Source organism: Danio rerio, chromosome 14 (genome assembly GCF_052040795.2).
Source record: "Danio rerio strain M-AB ecotype USA chromosome 14, GRCz13ab, whole genome shotgun sequence".
Classification (NCBI taxonomy): domain Eukaryota; kingdom Metazoa; phylum Chordata; class Actinopteri; order Cypriniformes; family Danionidae; genus Danio; species Danio rerio.
Genome location: NC_141034.1, coordinates 45,650,020 through 45,669,491, shown reverse-complemented (window position 1 = coordinate 45,669,491; position 19,472 = coordinate 45,650,020). Strand labels below are relative to the sequence as shown.

The window sequence follows — 19,472 nt, the reverse complement described above, 5'->3', positions numbered from 1 at the left end:
TTATTTGCTTAGCCTAATTTCACTGCTGTCAGTTTGTTTTTCATTGTAATACAATTAATGTCTTGTTTTCATAATGACTTCATAGTTAACACCATTTATTGCATCAGTATAATCATTATGTTCCTCATTTTTTAAGATGCACTGTAGTTTTTTCCTTACAAAAAGAGCTTGTGTTTGATATTTGCTTAAGCATTATTTGGGTTCATTGAGTTGATCCGTTTCTCTCACTGACTGTATGATTGAGTAATCCTCTTCTGTTGATCCTGTGACTCTCAGCCAGGTTTACATGTGAACGGAGCCCCTCAAATGATGCAGCCTCCACAGATGGGTGGTGGAGTCCCCGGACCAATGCCAGGACAGGGCCCCATGGGACCAGCTGGTGAGCTTTTCTGTTTTTCCTGCATCATTTCATTGCTTTTTTTTGTGTGTGTCTGTGTTCATAGCAATAGCAGTTAACATCTGCTTAACATCTCTACAGGTGGGATGCAGCCTCAGATTGGGATTCCTCCAGGAGGCCCTGTGCCCATGGATAGAGGACCAGGTATTCACTATAGACAGTGTTTTTTGATTGTGTGTGCTTGAAATTGTGACCATTTATCATACATATCGCTTTCCATGACACCATTGATTCATATTTTGCCTTGTAGTGTAGTTTTATGATTTAATCCTATTTGTGTGTTGTTTTGTTTTTCATACTTTCTGTGCATGATATCCAAACCTGTCCACAAGTGGGCAGCATTGGCTAAGCCTGCTGCACCAGCTCTTATGTAGTGATTAAAGTTTATTCGCCTGATTTCCTTAAGGTTTAGTGTGCAATTTCGTTATCCCAAGTGTTATCTAAAGCAGTGGTTCCTAAAGTAGGGGTCATGGGAAAATGCAGGGCGATGGCACTATGATTTTCAAAAACTTATTTTAATTTAATTAAACTATTAGAATTAACATATTTCATCTATAACCTTCAGAAGATAAAAATAGTAGCTAATAGTTACATAAAAATCAACCTTTCGATTGTGACCGCTTGGGAGATTACATTACAATACATTGGGGAGATTACAGCAATAACGTCAGATGCAGCAGATTGATTTTATGTTACCAGATTAAACATAACATTAAAGCATTGAAAATAATATATATATATATATATATATATATATATATATATATATATATATATATATATACATACATACATGCATACATAAGAGTATGCAAGCTTTGGGACATACTACTTCCTCGTTAAAAGATCGTTGTGTTGCTCATTTATGGGCCCTTTCAATCAGCCACATGTAATCCACATTTCTGCCGTATTTAATTCCTGGTTAATCTCTCATTTACGAGTCTTTCATGCAGGGAAATCTCCTCAGGTCTTTGGATTATTATACATTCAGACTTTAATGTCTAAACACGTCTTTATATAAGGTGCAATGTATTTTGGGCAATATTAGCGGCGGTTGGAGTATGGACGCTTCTACACTTAAAGTTTTTAGCAGAAATAGTAAACCATCCGGAAAAACTTTGGCATACGTTTTTCAACATACTATGATTTGGGACATATTAATTTTCTTTTCATGCACTATTTAAGATGGATAGTATGCAAACTTGGGCGCAGCACAAGATTAGACTTAGGCCTATTAGGGCCTGTATTTATAACCACCTTATGGTCGTGAATCACTGGCATTGTTATTTTGGGAGTGGTGGGCTAAAAAGTTTGGAAACCTCTGATCTAAAGGAACTGCTGTGTTATTAGATGAATTGTCAAATTAAGCGTTAAAAGATCTTGCATAAATTAGACCTCTTATTAGGTGGTCTTTTGATAAATATTGCATGAAATTGCATTTAATTAATGTTGCATAAATGTATAAGGTAATATAAAAATATCAAAACAAATATGGTTAAAATCGAAAGTTATTTAAAAATCTATTAAAAAAATGAATGAATTTTCATTTAAGTGATTTGCTAAAGATATCCTGAAAAACGTGACGCTATTAAGCAGCATGTATTGATAATCGTAAGAAACCCATTTCTAAAGGACAAAACTAGTTAATGGCTTAAAGAAATACCAGGAATAAATTGCGTTTTACTCATATTAAGTTAAACTAAATAGTGTGCGCGCATGTGTGTGCTTGTGTGTGTGTGTGTGTGTGTGTAATATATATATATATATATATATATATATATATATATATATATATATATATATATATATATATATATATATATATATATATATATGTGTGTGTGTGTGTGTGTGTGTGTGTATGTATATATATATATATATTTTTTTTTTTTTTTTTTTTTTCTCTCCAATTGAATCTTTCATTATATTGTTCTTTTTATTAACACCAGACTTGTATAAAACACTATAGAAGTCATCTAATACTTTGATTTAATCATCAACAAAATAAAAACACTTACTGTTCACTACTCTAAAGGCCAGTGCATACTCCTTTTCTCACGTTTCACACTGTCTTGCACGCTCCCTGCATAAAATAAGGGGGAAAAATTGGACATTTTACAGAAATATGTATAAACACTTGCATCACAAAGGCATTTCTGGGACTGTTGTGGAACGTGGACAATAGAAGTATAGTTTTGGCTCAATCCATGATGAAAAACATCCCTGGGTAATATCAGCTAGCCTGCACTGTCTCAGTTCTCTCTCCTGTTCTCTTCACTTAATGCTGGCCCAGGAAACCTTCAGGACTCTCCTGTGGGAGCAGCTGGTCAGGCTGCTATCGAGCGGTCTCAAGGTATCATGGGTGTCTCTCAGCCCTGCTCAACACAGGGCTATCAACACTGTCACCTGTTCATAGTTTTACCCCTGTCTCTGCATACACATGTTTGACAGTAGTTTATTTCCTTTAAAACATTTTGTTTACATATTATGTAATGTCTAGGCCCAAACGAAAACTGTGCATGAAGAAATCCTTCGTCTATTTACTAGTATAAATGCATTTTTACATTTTTTTTTCAGTAATTTTATTTGAGTAATATGCAAATGTTTATATGATTTATTTACAATACAGTTTGTAAAGTAATATTTTCACTCTATTTGTAGATACAATATATAGTTGCTTAAATAGAGACTTGCTTTGCTTACCAAACAAATGGCTCTAGTTGGATTTGGATTGTAGACCTTAAAGTTAAATTAATTTTAAAGTCATTATTTTTTTTATTTAATGTTTGTTGTAAGGTTTTTATTGACAACACTGCCAAAATCATTCTACATAAATCTGCCGATCGTTTACAAAACTCTGCGCAGAAGCAACAAAAAAATGTCAGCAGATTCTGTCTGGCACTAGTAATTAAAGCTGTCAACATTCATCCAAAGTAAACAAACAAACAAAAAAATCTTGTAAAACGATCCTATCCTCTGAGCTTTTTAAACAGGACAGGTATTTGCTGAAAGTTTAATTACCACTTTATGCAATGCTCTCCTTGCTGGTGTCTCCAGATCATCTCTTAACAAATGGGCTCTATGTACAGCTAGAGTTTTAAACCGACGAAAAACTTCCAGTGAAAGCTTAATGTGACTATTTTCAGTTTCACAAGGTTGTTTTTACGGTGTCGATGTTGTAATGTAATTACAATACATTCAGTTAAATAGACTTAAGCATTCATTTAGTTGTTCAACCGTAAAATGAGATGACTGTTGCAATCGCTAGCACTGTCAGTAGCAACAGGCTAGCGCAGAAACTCCATTGAAAATACTGGAGTAAAACAAAACTGTCATATTTTAAAGACATGGCAGGGGAAAATGGAATTTAATGCAGTGCTTCTTGTTCAGTCTGAGACCCATTTCATATCGTATATCTAACAGGCAGTGAAGATCGCAGATTTTTAAAGAAATCAGATCTTAAACGTGACAATTTTGTAATGAAAAGACAGTTCACCGGAAGCCCCTGGGCTGCCTGGCTAAAAATTAAAAGTCTGTGTGTGTATAGCCATTGCAATATCTGCACAATTCAGCAGCTAGAATTTAAACTGGGATGGCATAGCAGCTCAGTGGTTAGCACTGTGTCGTCTTACTTCAAGAAGGTCGCTGGTTCAAGCACCAGCTGGGTTCATTGTCATTTCTGTGTGAAGTTTGCATGTTTTCTCCCTGTTAACATGGGTTTCCTCCGGGTGCTCCGATTTTCCCCTACAGTCCAAACTCATGTGCTATTGGTGAATTGGGTGAACAAAATTGGCCGTAGTGTATGAGTGCGTGTGTGAATGTGAGAGTGTATAGGTGTTTCCCAGTACTAGGTTACGGCTGGAAGGGTATCTGCTGTGTAAAGCATATGATGGAATAGTTGGTGGTTCTTTCTGCTGTGGTTTAGTCCCTGATAAATAAGGGATTAAGCCTAAGGAAAATGAATGAATGAATGAATGAATTTTAACTGGGATTAGGGCAGGAGAGCATATTACCCCAACACTGGGGGAGTTGAACTGGCTGCCTGTAAAGTATTGCATAGATTTAAAATGCTAATGCTAACTTTTAAAGCTTTGCATAAACTTGCATCACAATATCTTGTTGATCATTTAACACCCTACACCCCTACTAGAAGTTAACGGTTCTCTCAGTGAGGTCTCCTAGTTATTCCTGAATAACTCGCCTGCGATTCAGAAGTGACAGGCTTTTATTTGTTATATTCAGACACTGTGGAATTCACTGCCAGTTGACACTAGGAATGCAAAGTCTCTTAATATTTAAAAAATCTTTACTTCAAGGGTTTTATTTAGCATTGCTTTTAATGAATCTGTTTTCTATTATCTGTTTTATCATTGTACTATCTTGTATGTACATGGTTCAGCAAATATGAGTACACCCCCCACAAATCTCTCATTTAAATTAATATTTTCTACAGGAAGCATATGCATTAGTTTAGTCAGTACTGAAGCCAAAGCTAATCTAACAAAATAACCAACAATTATGGTTCAATAGAAAACCATAATTAAACCAAATTATGGTTTATAGAAAAATATTGAATAAAACTTTGTAGGTTGTAATTTTTTTTGCAATGTTTTGCATGAATTTAGATTTATTATTTTTCCATTTCTAAATATGTTTGGTGACTAAAATATTATTTTAATAAATATATCTGTTTAATAAATCTGTTTTGTTTAAATACACCCTTCTATATTACCCGTATTCACTAAGAAAGTGCTAAAATAATCGTTTTCAAAATGGGCTGCACTCGTATATACTGAGCTCTGTATGTTGTCTTGATTTGTATGTAAAGCGCTTTGAGAAACTAACTTTTAAATGCGCTATATAAAATGTATTATATTAATAATGACAAACATTTACATTACAGCATATCCAACTATTGCCAGTAAGTTGTTGAGAATGAAGCTAAAGAGTATTGAAAGTGTATACAAAGAGTATTAAATAAGGCTATCATGAAATGACTGTCATGATGAAGGCTGTCAATGATGAGAGGTGTCCTTTATCATACACATTCGAATTGTTACCATCAGGTCGATATTGTGTTCCCTGATGTGTAAGAAATAGATGATTTATCCCTCAAGCAATTACATTTTTCAATTCCTCCGTTCTTAGTAGCAGTTGATTTCCAGTATACTTGATATTTATTTAGAGTAGGGGTAACATAGTACTTTAGGTTTTTAAATGATTTATGTAAATGCCAAATGTAAAATTGTCAGATGTCTTTTTGGGTGTACACTGTAAATGAAATCTCCCTACGGGCAGGTTGCGGATTACAGGGTGTTTTTGGGTGGTCTGTCTGACCCCCTAATTAATGCTTGATCCCCCCTGAAGAACATCAAAACAAGATGTCCTTTAATAGTTAAGAAATAGTTTGCTCTGATCTGTATCTTAAATAATATTAATAATTAAAATAGATAACTTCTATATACATTTGACCACCCCTGTAATGGTTCATACCATTGTAAATGCATGTTTGCGGCAAACATATTAATATTAATAGGGTTTAGGTCTGGGCTCTGGCTGGGCCACTTAAGGACATTCAGTGAGTTGTTGTGTAGCCACTCCATTGATATTTTGGCAGTGTGCTTTGGGTCATTGTCCTGCTGGAAGATGAACCGTCACCCCAGTCTGAGGTCAAGAGCATTCTAAAGCAGGTTTTCATTCAGGATGTCTCTGTACATTGCTGCATTCAACTTTCCCTCTATCTTGACTAGTCTTCCAGTTCCTGCTGCTGAAAAACATCCCCACAGCATGATGCTGCCACCACCATGCTTCACTGTAGGGATGGTATTAGCCTGGTGACGAGCAGTGCCTGGTTTTCTCCTGATGTAAAGCCTGGCGTTTACTCTAAAGAGTTCAATTTTTGGCTCATCAGACCATAGAATTGTTTTTTTTTTATGACCATTATGGTCTGAGAACCTCGTAATAGTTCATACCATTATATTAGGTACAGGAAAGCAAACCTGTTCAGGGTTCAACGCTAAGGGTTTTATCTACTGGCCCGATTAGACCAGTGGTTCAGATTTGTACTTGCCCTGCTAAAATTTTCATTGGTCCCACAAAAAAAAAAAAAAAAAAAGTAATTTGCCATTTCTTAGCCAAATATATTAAATAATGTGTCACTAAATAATGTTTGTGAATCTATAATTTAAATATTTGAAAAATGTTTAAATATTTAGCAGTAAAATATTCCAGTATGGAAAATGTGCAGGTATTTTATTGCAAAACAAAAGCTGGCTGACTTAAAAGTGACAGCAAACTATGCAAAACATCATTTCATTTTTTGTCATGTTGTACCCATGTTAATGTTTTCACAACATTAGAAACAAATGTTTTCTTTTAGCCTCATAGTTTGATGTTACAGTTATGTTGCCGTCTATTAAAATTCAGTGACAAGGCAGCACTGCCCCGATCAGGCCCGTAACAATTCTGTCTACTGTCCCAAGCATCTCTCACGCTGGCCCCGGGCCATCGGGCAGACCTTATTGTTGAGCCCTGCTGTTAATGTTTATTTAATATCACAAATGTCATTGAGGGCCAATCAATATCCCTCAAAACACTGAAAACATAAGAACAAGCTTGATAAATTAGATGTAATTGAATTAAATCTATAAATTTGGTTCATCAAGGCATATTACCGAACATAACCGATAAATTTTAGTTTAGTTTAGTTTAGTTAGTTTAGTTTAGTTACTCTTAATTAACTCTTTTACTATGACGTATGCTATCATTGTGTACATAAAGCAGATAATAAAAAAGAAAGAAAAAAAAGAGCGCAGAGAATACATGGTTGTATCTAATCGTCTTTATAGCATTTTTGAAGCGAGTAAAGTTGACGTTTAATTTACGTTGAAGTGAAACGGTTCAAACAAATGACCATCAACATCACTAATCTCTGGTTTAAAATGGTGTTGAAATGTAGGAGTGTCTTGCTTTATTGTGTTTCTGAAGCAAACGTGCTTGAAGCATTGTAAACACTTTTAACCTTTTATTGTTACACGTCTAAAACTTGAACAATGAAGTCTTGTTACCCCGAGGAATGTGCAGATGCAGCAGACTGAGTATTGATGGGTTTTACTCTGTAAAGATGTTGAAATCCTTTTGTTAATCAGTGACTCTCTGATGGCTGAAATCTTATACTTTTGTTTGTGAAGTGGAACATTTTAGTTTCCTTCAGTGGAAGTTCCCTTCTGGAATTGCTTTGGTGTCATAACTGTGTCATTCAGAGCTGCTAAGTATGTGCTTGACAATACAACATAATTTATCATCTTTTAAAGAAGTTGCTTAAGTAGTTTGTGCAATTTGCTCGTCTATAGGTGCAGTCATTTACAATTGTTCAGTGAAATTTCACTTGGAAATGCTGTCATTTTGGTATATATACCAACAAGGCAATTGGACTGGGAAAAATGTAAGAATAAAAGCTATGTATTTTTGAGACCAGGCATGACCAGACTGTTAATACCAGGGGTATCAAACTCAGTTCCTGGAGTGCCGCAGCGCTGCACAGTTTAGTTCTAACCCTGCTTCAATACACTTAACTGGAGGTTTAAAACAAGCCCTCGTGACTCCATTAGTTTGATCAAGTTTGTTTAATTATGGTTGAAGCTGAACTGCAGAGTCGCTGCCCTCCAGGAATTGAGTTTGACATCTGTGTTTTATACCGGATGCCAAATGGGTCCCGAAGTGGTTGACACTTTTATTTACTGATATACCAACAATACATAATCACTATCACGCTTCTCTCACTTTAAATCACTTTTATTATGTCAGAATTTGACATTTTTAAAATGTTTAGACATTTTTTTTGTACTTAGAGCACTTTGATGGATGTTTTTGTCTTTAAATATATCACCAGGAAGAATTTGGAGTTATTTATCACACATTGAACAGAAAAATTACATAGTTTATGTAAAGTTTTATTTTTTATTTATTCATGTTTAATGATTTTTTCGTTATCATTAAAAATGCTGTTGTTTTATCCAACATTTAGGTAAAATATGTATACGTTTTTTTTATTATATGAACTTTTTTTTTTTTAATAATGTAATTAAAAGCAAAATTATCTCAAAGTTTGGGTTTGTACATATTTGACCCAAGATAGTGTTAGAACAATCCAGCATTTTTAGAGTATAATAATTTATGCAGATTCATTCTCCTACAAAAGTCACCCAAACAATCTGAAGTTAATAACAAATAGTTAATCAAGTCATCTAGTGAAGTATTTCATATCACAATATATATCATACAAAAGTTAAATATTGCAATACTGTTTATCCCCCAATACGTGCAGCCCTAGACCAGTGTTTCCCAACCCTCTTGCTGTAGGCACACAGACAGTACATGTTTTCAACCTCTTCCCAATCAAACACACTTGAATTGACTCATCTCGAATATTAGAAGAGGCTCAAAAACCTGTCCTTAGTGGTCAGATAAGAGAGACATCCAAAATATGTACTATTGGTGTGCCTCCAGGAACAAAGTTGGGAAACACTGCCCTAGACTGCCGCTTATCTATCTCATCTTGTAGTGTATAACATGCATTTTCTTCAAATCAGTTTAAGTTAATCTTTTTTTCATGTGTTCTTAGTGCCGATAGTAGATCCTCGTGCCCCAATGCGAGGGGCCCCTCAAGGTCCCCCTGGGATCCCACCCAGAGGCCTTCTTGGTGATGGTCCAAATGACCCGCGAGGTGGATCATTGGTCAGTGTCACTGGAGAGGTGGTAGAACCAGGGTAAGACATCCTACAAACCTTATATCCATGATATTTAGGGTGTTTTTGGATCCTGTAGGTCAGTGGTTATCAAACTGTGGTACACGTACCACTAGAGGTACGCAGGCTTTACGTGGTACGTGGAGAAATACTGGATAATGAAAGAAAAAAATTATAATAACACCTTTAACTCTTTAATGCGAATGATTACTCTATTATCAGCACTGGCTGTTCTCTAAAGCATACGGTCAAGCTAAAAATCAACCCGCTTTGGTGCAAAGCCAGAGAAAGAGGCATGCAGCACTTGTGGAGCAGATATTAGAGAAGCGCTTTTGCAGACCAGTGCTGTTGTGTTGGCATTTCAGTTACTGCAAACTCAGGAATCTCCCTGTGCTGCATCATTGGTAAAATAATGATCACAAATGTGTTAAATGTGTGTTCATTGTTGTGTAAAATAATTTGTTTTTGATATATAAAATTTTTTGTTTAGTAAAGCAGCAAGTGTACATGCAACATATTTCAAAATTGTTTATATACAAGTATGATGACATGTTGCCAAGCAACATTTCCAGTTTTGATGAATAGGCTACTATTTATTAATACTTTACATTTAAGTAAAGCAGTTTTCTTTTTACCTTAAAAACAGTAGCATACCATTTTTAATTAACTTTAAAAAGTGGCTGACAATAATATATATATTCTTAATAATAGGAATTAATCTGCCTCGTCATTATGGTGGTACTTGGAGAGACCTTTTTTTCTGAGGTGGTTCTTGATGAAAAATATTTGAGAACCACTGCTGTAGGTTATTTGCTGTACTTTTAAATAAATATTATTTATTGGAATGTTGTTGTTTTTTTTCTTTGTTCAGTTTGTTTCGAAAAGGAAACATTTCAGTTTGTGAAATAATGTTTATGCTAGTCATGTGTAAGTATTGTCCACTCATTGATCATACTGGATTGTAAAATTATGATTGCGCTCCGTTCGTATGTTGGATTGCTTTTTGCCCACAACCAAATCTTTTCAGAGTTTTTCTTCAATTGATTTGAAGGTGCCTCGTTCAGTTGGTTTTGAAGCGATTGTAATTGTTAATTCATATTAGAACATGTGAACCAAACTAAGGAAACTCATCAAGGTCTGCTCCAAGTAAATCAATATTTTTAAGAAGTAAATTTTCCCTCATACAGTTGTGAAATTTCAAAAGATTAGTTCAATGATTCGTTATTGTTGTTCCAATCCTCCTTCGTAGCACTAATTATGATGTTTTAGATGAAATCCAAAAGCTCCCACATCCTCCATAGACTGCAAGGGTCATACGATGTTCCGAAAAGCAACCAAAAACTTTTAAAACATTCCATGTGACTTTAGTGGTTGAACTGTAATCATACAAAACACACTGAGAACACACTTGTACACCAAATAAACTGTAAAAACAAGTTTGTTTGCCAATGTTTTCTCTTCACCCACATTAGGTGCACATTTACCATAAGCAATGCGACACTTGTGTTCTGTGCTGGTCAGTCTAATTACAATGTGTCGTATTAAGGGTATTTAACATACACCCTGACGACTTGACTAGAAAGAGAAAACATTGGTGAACAGTTTTTTAGTGCAGAAAAGTAAAATAAATATATATGTTTAATGTATTCTTGATCAATTGTATTGATACTTCTGTTAATACTTTAAGTCCTACTTAAGTGAGAAATTTGAACCGGTTTTTGATTTTTGTTTCTGATTTTTGACCACTAAAGAGTTTAACATTTACAATATTTTTTTGTCAAATAGTTTAATTAAAGACAAAGATAAAAATAGGATTTGCAATTTAACATATTTTGTCCACATATTTCATATGCACAGAATGCAATAAAATTTGAAAACAAGAAAGAAAATGATGAACTAGCGAAATAAAACAAATGAAACGAACAAAGTGAAAAAAATGGACAAGCAAAATAAACTGAAAGCCGAAATAAACGGACACGAGAAATAAACAAACAAGCGAAATGAAACAAACAGATCAAACGAGCCGAACAAATGAACCAACAATCAAAACTAACAAAGGAAACAACAAACAAATGAACCAAACAAAAGTATCAAAGGAAACAAAACACAAACAAATGAAAGAAATGAACAAACAAACAAAACAGCAAACGAAACAAACAAATTAAACAAACTAAATGAAACAACAAACAAACTACACATATGAAATAAACAAAATATAAAAAAATCGAAAGAAACAACAAACAAATGAAAAACAAACAATGCACCACAATCCATTCCTTACAAAGTTTACAAAGACCTGTTTAAACTGCATATTGTGATGAAAAATAAATTAAAAACATTACTTGATGCATCAGTCGATAGGGTTTTTGTAAATTTTACAGACAAAAGTACGTATTTTGTCAAATTGCTCAAGTTTTCCCTGTCAAACAGTAGATCATTTACTCCAAATGTAAAGTAGACATCAAATCTCCAAAGCCATAGCCTCCTTTCTCCCCCAAAACATTAGTAATAACTTCTTGACCCTAGTCAAGCTGTATGCGAGCAGTTTGTATTGTGTATTTGATAACTAATGCATTTGCTCTGAACAAAGCCTTGTTATGGATTTCTGTTGATTCCATTGTAGTAATAACAAAGGTTGTTTTGTTTATTTGTAGCCGTGGTTATATTGGCGGCCCACCACAGCATCAGGGGCCCCCCATGCACATGGCTCCTCCAGACATGCGAGGTCCTCATGACATGAGAGGAGGACCAATGATGGGAGAACCCAGAGGGCCAATGATGGAGCAGCGTGGGCCACCCATTGAAGCGCGAGGTACTTCAGTGTGCTTTTGCTTTTTTTGTTTACCTGATTGAATGTCTGTTCTACTTCGTTCTGAAATGACTCTCTGGTGAAGGATACATCTTTCTCGTAAAATGATATAAAAAATTCCCCCAGGTCGTGATCCGAGAGCTGTTGATGCTCGGGGGCCGATTGCTGGACCGAGAGGTCCTGTGGCTGGAGGAATGCAGGGTCCTCCACCCCACGGCATGGGACCGGGCGCACCTCCACCGGCCAGACCAGTAAAAACACTTTTTGTATTTTAAAATTACTGTTATTATTGAAATGTGAAATTAAATATAAAAAAACATTAAAGGTGCAGTAAAATTTAAATAATTAAAAAAAAATGTTTGTATCAGTATGTTAGTCGTTAAGAATATCGATAAGCTAGTGTGATACAAAACAATGACGAAATTCCCATTTAGAAGATATAAAACTAAAATAATCATCTAAAGTTTGAAGTTTGTCATTTCCGCCTAAATGGATCCATGATTATTTTTTAAAGTCACCTCATACTTCAGTTTCACATCAAATCTTAGCCAATCAAATGCTCTCTAGTGTCAGACAGGCCCCGCCCACTTCAAGATGCTTCTCATTAGCTTTTATTTGATCCACTTAAACTCAACAACTCTTACTGGCAGAGCTGTGATAAAACAAAATGCTATTGGCTGTTTTTTTTAAAGGGGAGGAGCTACTCTATGTCCTGCTTCTCAGCGTTTTTTAGTTGAGATTGCGTCAAAACATCGAACAAAAATGCACATTTCAAAGCACTTCATGGGACCCTTAAACCTTAAATTCCTCATTTTCCATGTAGCAAAATTGCACTTTAAAAAAAAATAAAAATAAAAAAATAAGTCAAATGAATAATAAAATTGACCCTTCGCTAAGCCACACCCAAAAACCACCACCCACCAAATTGTAGCTAAGCGCAGGGGCTCTGGCAAGCTTTTGAGCGAGGGAAACAGGCCAAAGTCTTGTGCAAATCTGACACCCGGTATCCTAAAAGTTTGGACAGGGTGGTGGAATTTTTCCCCTAAAACCTAAGAAGAGAAATGCCAGCGTGGATCAAGCTGTGTGAAGGGCGCTAAAGGAGCCGAGTTTTGATATTCCTGACACATTTCATGATAGACCAACAGCAATAACTTACAAACCTCTTACCCTAAACAGATCTAAACTGGGTCTCCTACAAAAATACAAAGCAGGTTTCACTGCTGCTTTTTTTCTTTTTCTTTTTTGTTCGATATTATGAGCACTGCTCCGTTTAAGCCCTCGCCATAGTATAGCGAATAGGTCTTGAGTTATTGATCCAGAAAATACGAATCTGCGAATCTGTTGCTAACTTTACTGAACTTCATATCCTTCCATCTGTGTCAAGCTACGAATATTTGAAACTACAAATCAACAGAACAAAACCGAGATATGATCACAAACTGAGCACTTGCGTTCAATATACTTCACCCGCAGCTGTTTTTCAGTGATATATAAAGAGCACACAAACACACTCGCATTAATGGGTAAATTACTGTACATTGTTATGGGTAAACGATGCTAAAATTCAGCACAAATCCATCAGTTTCCCCTTTCTGGCTGCTCTTTCTATCAATGAATTATGTAGAAGCATAAGTACATTTAAGTACATTTAAGATTTGTTTCAGTTGTTGTGTATGGTTTGAGGACTTGTTTCCAGCTGTTTGTGTAAAGTTGTAGGACATTTAAACTTGCTTTCAGTTGTGTATAATACTAGAAGTTGTTTAGCCACTGTTTCCTTGGTTACTATAAGAGCTTGTGCAGCGAACGCAGACGCGGTTTCGCGTCGTCCGCCTCAGTTTCGGCCCTTGTTTTGACTCGGGAGGCGTGTCCAAACGCCAGGTAACCACTATATAGTGAGCACGGTAGCATTAGTCGGCAGGAGAAGCACTTTAGCAGCATCTAGAACAGCAGCCTGTAAGTACATTTAAGATTTGTTTCAGTTGTTGTGTATGGTTTGAGGACTTGTTTCCAGCTGTTTGTGTAAAGTTGTAGGACATTTAAACTTGCTTTCAGTTGTGTATAATACTAGAAGTTGTTTAGCCACTGTTTCCTTGGTTACTATAAGAGCTTGTGCAGCGAACGCAGACGCGGTTTCGCGTCGTCCGCCTCAGTTTCGGCCCTTGTTTTGACTCTCGAGGCGTGTCCAGCTGAATTCAATCAGCTAGTGCTTTGGGGGTTATATAAACAACTAGTTCACCGCGGCAGCGGTCGTGGCAGCCTCGTGTGAAGACCGCCTCGTGTGAAGACCGACGAGTGTAAAGACCATCGACTCTACCTGCGCGACTCCACCGAGCAAAGACACCGACAAAGCACTTGAGTACTTTACTGTATTGTTTTACTTTACACTTATTTTTTGTTGTCAGTGCACTTTTATTATGTGTTTTCTAATTCCTGTTGTTACTAACACTCGCAAAACACGGGAGGTACGCTGCAGGCGTAATCCTCACAACCTTCGTTCAATACATGTATCTACTATTTCACAACTCTCTCTCTCCGTGGGCCTCTGGAACTGTCAATCAGCTGTTAACAAGGCTGATTTTATTACCTCCATAGCTACATATTCTGACTATAATCTCATGGCTCTAACTGAGACCTGGTTGAGGCCGGAGGACACTGCTACACATGCTACTCTTTCTGCTAATTTCTCTTTTTCCCACACTCCTCGTCAGACAGGGAGAGGGGGTGGGACTGGACTACTAATTTCCAAAGAATGGAAATTTACTCTGATACCGTCCCTGCCAACAATCAGCTCCTTTGAATTCCATGCAGTCACCATTATCCACCCCTTCTACATAAATGTGGTTGTCATCTACCGCCCACCAGATAAATTAGGTCACTTCCTAGATGAACTGGATGTTCTTCTCTCATCTTTTTCTAATTTTGCCACTCCCTTATTGGTGCTAGGTGACTTCAACATTTACGTTGACAAACCGCAAGCTGCAGACTTTCAGACTTTGCTTGCCTCTTTTGACCTAAAAAGAGCACCTACTTCTGCTACCCACAAATCAGGTAATCAGCTAGACCTTATTTACACACGACACTGCTTCACTGATCAAACAATAGTAACTCCACTACAAATATCTGATCATTTCCTTCTGTCTCTCAACATCCACATTACTCCTGAGCCGCCACACACTCCAACACTGGTTACCTTTCGCAGAAACCTACGATCTCTCTCACCCAACAGACTATCCACCATTGTTTCAGACTCTCTTCCTCCATCTCGCAAACTCACTGCACTTGATTCGAACAGTGCCACTAATACACTCTGCTCCACACTAGCATCATGTCTAGACCGATTATGTCCTCTTGCATCCAGGCCAGCCCGTGCCAGTCCTCCTGCACCCTGGCTCTCAGATGCTCTCCGTGAGCATCGCTCAAAACTTCGGGCTGCAGAGAGAATTTGGCGGAAAACTAAAAATCCTGCACATCTCTTAACATACCAAACTCTTCTGTCCTCTTTCTCAGCTGAGGTTACTTCTGCAAAGCAGACGTATTACCGTCTGAAAATCAACAATGCCACTAATCCTCGCCTACTTTTTAAAACATTTTCCTCCCTCCTCTATCCTCCTCCTCCACCCGCATCCTCCACACTTACTACTGATGACTTTGCTACATTCTTCTGCACCAAAACTGCAAAAATCAGTGCTCAATTTGCTGCACCTACAACAAACACGCAAGATACAACACCAACACCACACACACTCACCTCTTTTTCTCAGCTCTCTGAGTCTGAGGTGTCCAAACTTGTGCTATCTAGCCATGCAACCACCTGTCCACTCGATCCCATTCCCTCTCATCTCTTGCAAGCCATCTCTCCTGCAGTCATACCAACACTGACTCACATAATTAACACATCTCTTGACTCTGGTTTATTCCCCACTACATTTAAGCAGGCTAGGGTAACCCCACTGCTAAAGAAACCCAACCTGGACCATACGCTACTTGAAAACTACAGACCAGTATCCCTGCTTCCATTCATGGCCAAGATTCTGGAGAAAGTAGTGTTCAATCAAGTCCTGGACTTTCTTACTCAAAACAATCTCATGGACAACAAGCAATCCGGCTTTAAGAAAGGCCACTCAACTGAGACTGCCCTGCTCTCGGTCGTGGAGGATCTCAGACTGGCTAAAGCAGACTCTAAATCATCAGTCCTCATTTTGCTGGACTTGTCAGCTGCTTTTGACACTGTCAACCACCAGATCCTGCTATCTACGCTTGAGTCACTGGGCGTTGCGGGCACTGTTATACAATGGTTCAGATCTTACCTCTCTGACAGGTCATTCAGGGTGTCTTGGAGGGGAGAGGTGTCCAACCTACAGCATCTAAACACTGGGGTACCTCAAGGCTCTGTTCTTGGGCCACTTCTCTTCTCCATCTACACATCATCTCTAGGACCAGTCATCCAGAGACATGGATTCTCCTACCACTGCTATGCTGATGACACCCAGCTATACCTCTCTTTTCATCCTGATGATCCCTCCGTTCCAGCTCGTATCTCAGCCTGCCTGTTGGATATTTCACACTGGATGAAAGATCATCATCTTCAGCTGAACCTCGCAATAACGGAAATGCTTGTAGTTTCTGCCAACCCGACTCTACACCATAACTTTTCAATCCAGATGGATGGGGCAACCATTACTGCATCCAAAATGGTGAAAAGCCTTGGAGTAACGATTGATGACCAACTAAACTTCTCTGACCACATTTCTAGAACTGCTCGATCGTGCAGATTTGCACTCTATAACATCAGAAAGATCCGACCCTTCTTATCTGAACATGCAGCTCAACTCCTTGTTCAAGCTCTTGTTCTCTCCAAACTGGATTACTGCAACTCTCTACTAGCTGGGCTTCCAGCTAACTCTATCAAGCCTCTTCAACTGCTCCAGAATGCAGCAGCACGGGTTGTCTTCAATGAACCTAAACGAGCACATGTCACTCCGCTGCTAGTCCGTTTGCACTGGCTGCCAGTTGCTGCTCGCATCAAATTCAAAACTCTGATGTTTGCCTACAAAGTGACTTCTGGCCTAGCACCTTCTTATCTGCACTCACTTCTGCAGATCTATGTGCCCTCCAGAAACTTGCGTTCTGTGAATGAACGTCGCCTCGTGGTTCCATCCCAAAGAGGGAAAAAATCACTTTCGCGAACGCTCACGCTCAATCTGCCCAGTTGGTGGAATGAACTCCCTAACTGCATCAGAACAGCAGAGTCACTCGCTATTTTCAAGAAACGACTAAAAACTCAACTATTTAGTCTCCACTTCACTTCCTAATCTGCAATTGCCTCTTTGAATATCACACTAATTGTACAAAAAAAAAAAAAAAAAAAAAAAAAAAAAACTACTAACACTTCCCTTCTTAGACTTTACAGACCTGAAACTTGCCTTTAGTACTTATTCATTGTTGCTCTTAGTTGTGTAAATTGCTTCCTTGTCCTCATTTGTAAGTCGCTTTGGATAAAAGCGTCTGCTAAATGACTAAATGTAAATGTAAATGTAAGCACTGTCCATGCCTGTTTCTTTGTCGGTTAGTAACGCTATATTTCATTGGACAACAAATAGTCCATCTGGCTTTTTGGTTAAAAATAGAGAAATCACGGTTTCATATGTTATTATTAGGTTATTTTAAAATGTCACCTCTCCTGCTGAGCATGAACTAAGTTGTTGAATGGGCTGCAGATGTGGCGGCTAGGCTAACCTAGCTTTAATTTTGATTAAATTATTTTATAATCAGTTGCTATTTTATCGTAATTATACTCCTGTAATGCATACTGCAGTCCTTTTCTTTTTTTTGTCTGGCTTTCTCGGATATCTCACCTGTTTGCCATAAATGACTATTATATCCTTGGAAATGTCTGACACCGGCGCATACACATTATAATAGACCAGGCATGAAAGCTTGACAGGCGTAGCAACAATAACTAAGGAGGGCGGGGCTTAGGGAAGGGTCCATTATGTTTATACAGGCTGTCCGTGGGGTCTTAAAAACTATTAAATGTTGATAAATCAATGTAGAGAAATTTAAGCCCCTTAAAAAGTATTAAAGTCTTAAATGCTATTTTGTAAGGTATTAAATTCATTTTTGATTATGCAGTGTATTGTTGTATGCTAAGGTTTGAATTAAATCTGAATGAAATCTGCAAATATTGGCGTGCTGTGTAGTTTATAAAATGAATGAAATCCTACTAGATTTGACACCATGCTGCTTTGTTTATTGCAGTAATCAAGGCATCGTTATTTCTGCAGTTCTATCGGCACCAACCTGCTATGTTAGCTAGATTTAATAGATTGTTATTCAGGATATGAATAATGTTTTAGTTTTAGATTTAGATGGTTTCTTACATTAATATTTAGAAAATAAACTGCTAGTTGAAATCTCAGCAGTTTTTCTGGTTGAAACCTAAAGTGGTTAGAAGATCTTAAAATGTATGGAAAGAGTGTTAAAAGATACTGAATTTCACTCTTGATTCCTGTATATACTCATAAAAAATCTATTTGCTAGTAATAACATTTGAATAAAATTGTCTTCTGGTTATATCTAGGGGTGCGTGGTATTGTTGTAGGATTTGGTTAATCAGACTAGCAAAATTGAAATAAAGAAAACTAATAACAAAGTTATTTCATAAAGTCTGAATAAAATAAAGTCTGAATTAATGAGAATGGAAGCAGCTAAAGCATCTTTACAGAAAATAGTGTTATAGAATTAAAAAATAAGTATTTTATGCTGACAAAAGCCACAGTAATTTAGTAAAACACACACCTAAAACAATATTTTAAAACATTATTGTTATTTTTCAACTTACTGCTTTCTATTTTTCATGTGTTTTCAAAATGTCATTTATTTCTATGATGCAAAGCTTTATTTGTAGCATTATTATTTACACTCGCATGACTCTTCGGAAATCACTTTTATATGTTTTTTTGTCCTTGCTGAACAAAAGAAACACAAAATAAAATCTTACTTATTTCAACATTTCCTTTGCAAAGGAAGTGAAATGAATTACATGTACAGTGGAGGAAATGAGCCACAGCCATGTCACCCTGCAGCCCAAGACCGGTTACTCACTGAAGCTAAGCCGGGCTGAGCCTGGTCAGTACCTGAATGGGAGACCACTAGGGAACACTAGGTTGCTGTTGGAAGTGGTGTTAGTGAGGCCAGCAGGGGGCGCTCAACCTGTGGTCTGTGTGAGTCCTAATGCCCCAGTAAAAGTAAAGGGGACACTACACTGTCAGTGGGCGCCGTCTTTCGGATGAGACGTTAAACTGAGGTCCTGACTCTCTGTGGTCATTAAAAATCCCAAGGCACTTCTCGTGAAAGAGCAGGGGTGTAACCCCGGTGTCCTGGCCAAAGTCCCTCTATCGGCCCTTAACATCATGGCCTCCCAATCATCCCCTCTCTACCGAATTGGCTCTATCACTGTCCCTCTACTCCACCAATAGCTGGTGTGTGGTGAGCGCACTGGCGCCGTTGTCCTGTGGCA

The 19,472-nt window shown here is 37.4% G+C and overlaps 1 protein-coding gene across 4 annotated transcripts in view; it reads left to right on the top strand.

The window, feature by feature from the left end:
* Positions 1–19,472, top strand: part of cstf2 (cleavage stimulation factor, 3' pre-RNA, subunit 2) — a 31,282-nt gene that overhangs the window by 9,939 nt on the left and 1,871 nt on the right. For 2 of the 4 annotated variants that reach the window (XM_087280271.1, XM_087280272.1), the window contains exons 7-12: positions 277–379; positions 479–541; positions 2,691–2,750; positions 9,021–9,165; positions 11,799–11,956; positions 12,080–12,204. In XM_087280271.1, the coding sequence (XP_087136397.1) occupies positions 277–379; positions 479–541; positions 2,691–2,750; positions 9,021–9,165; positions 11,799–11,956; positions 12,080–12,204 (654 nt within the window). 4 annotated transcript variants of the gene reach the window in all.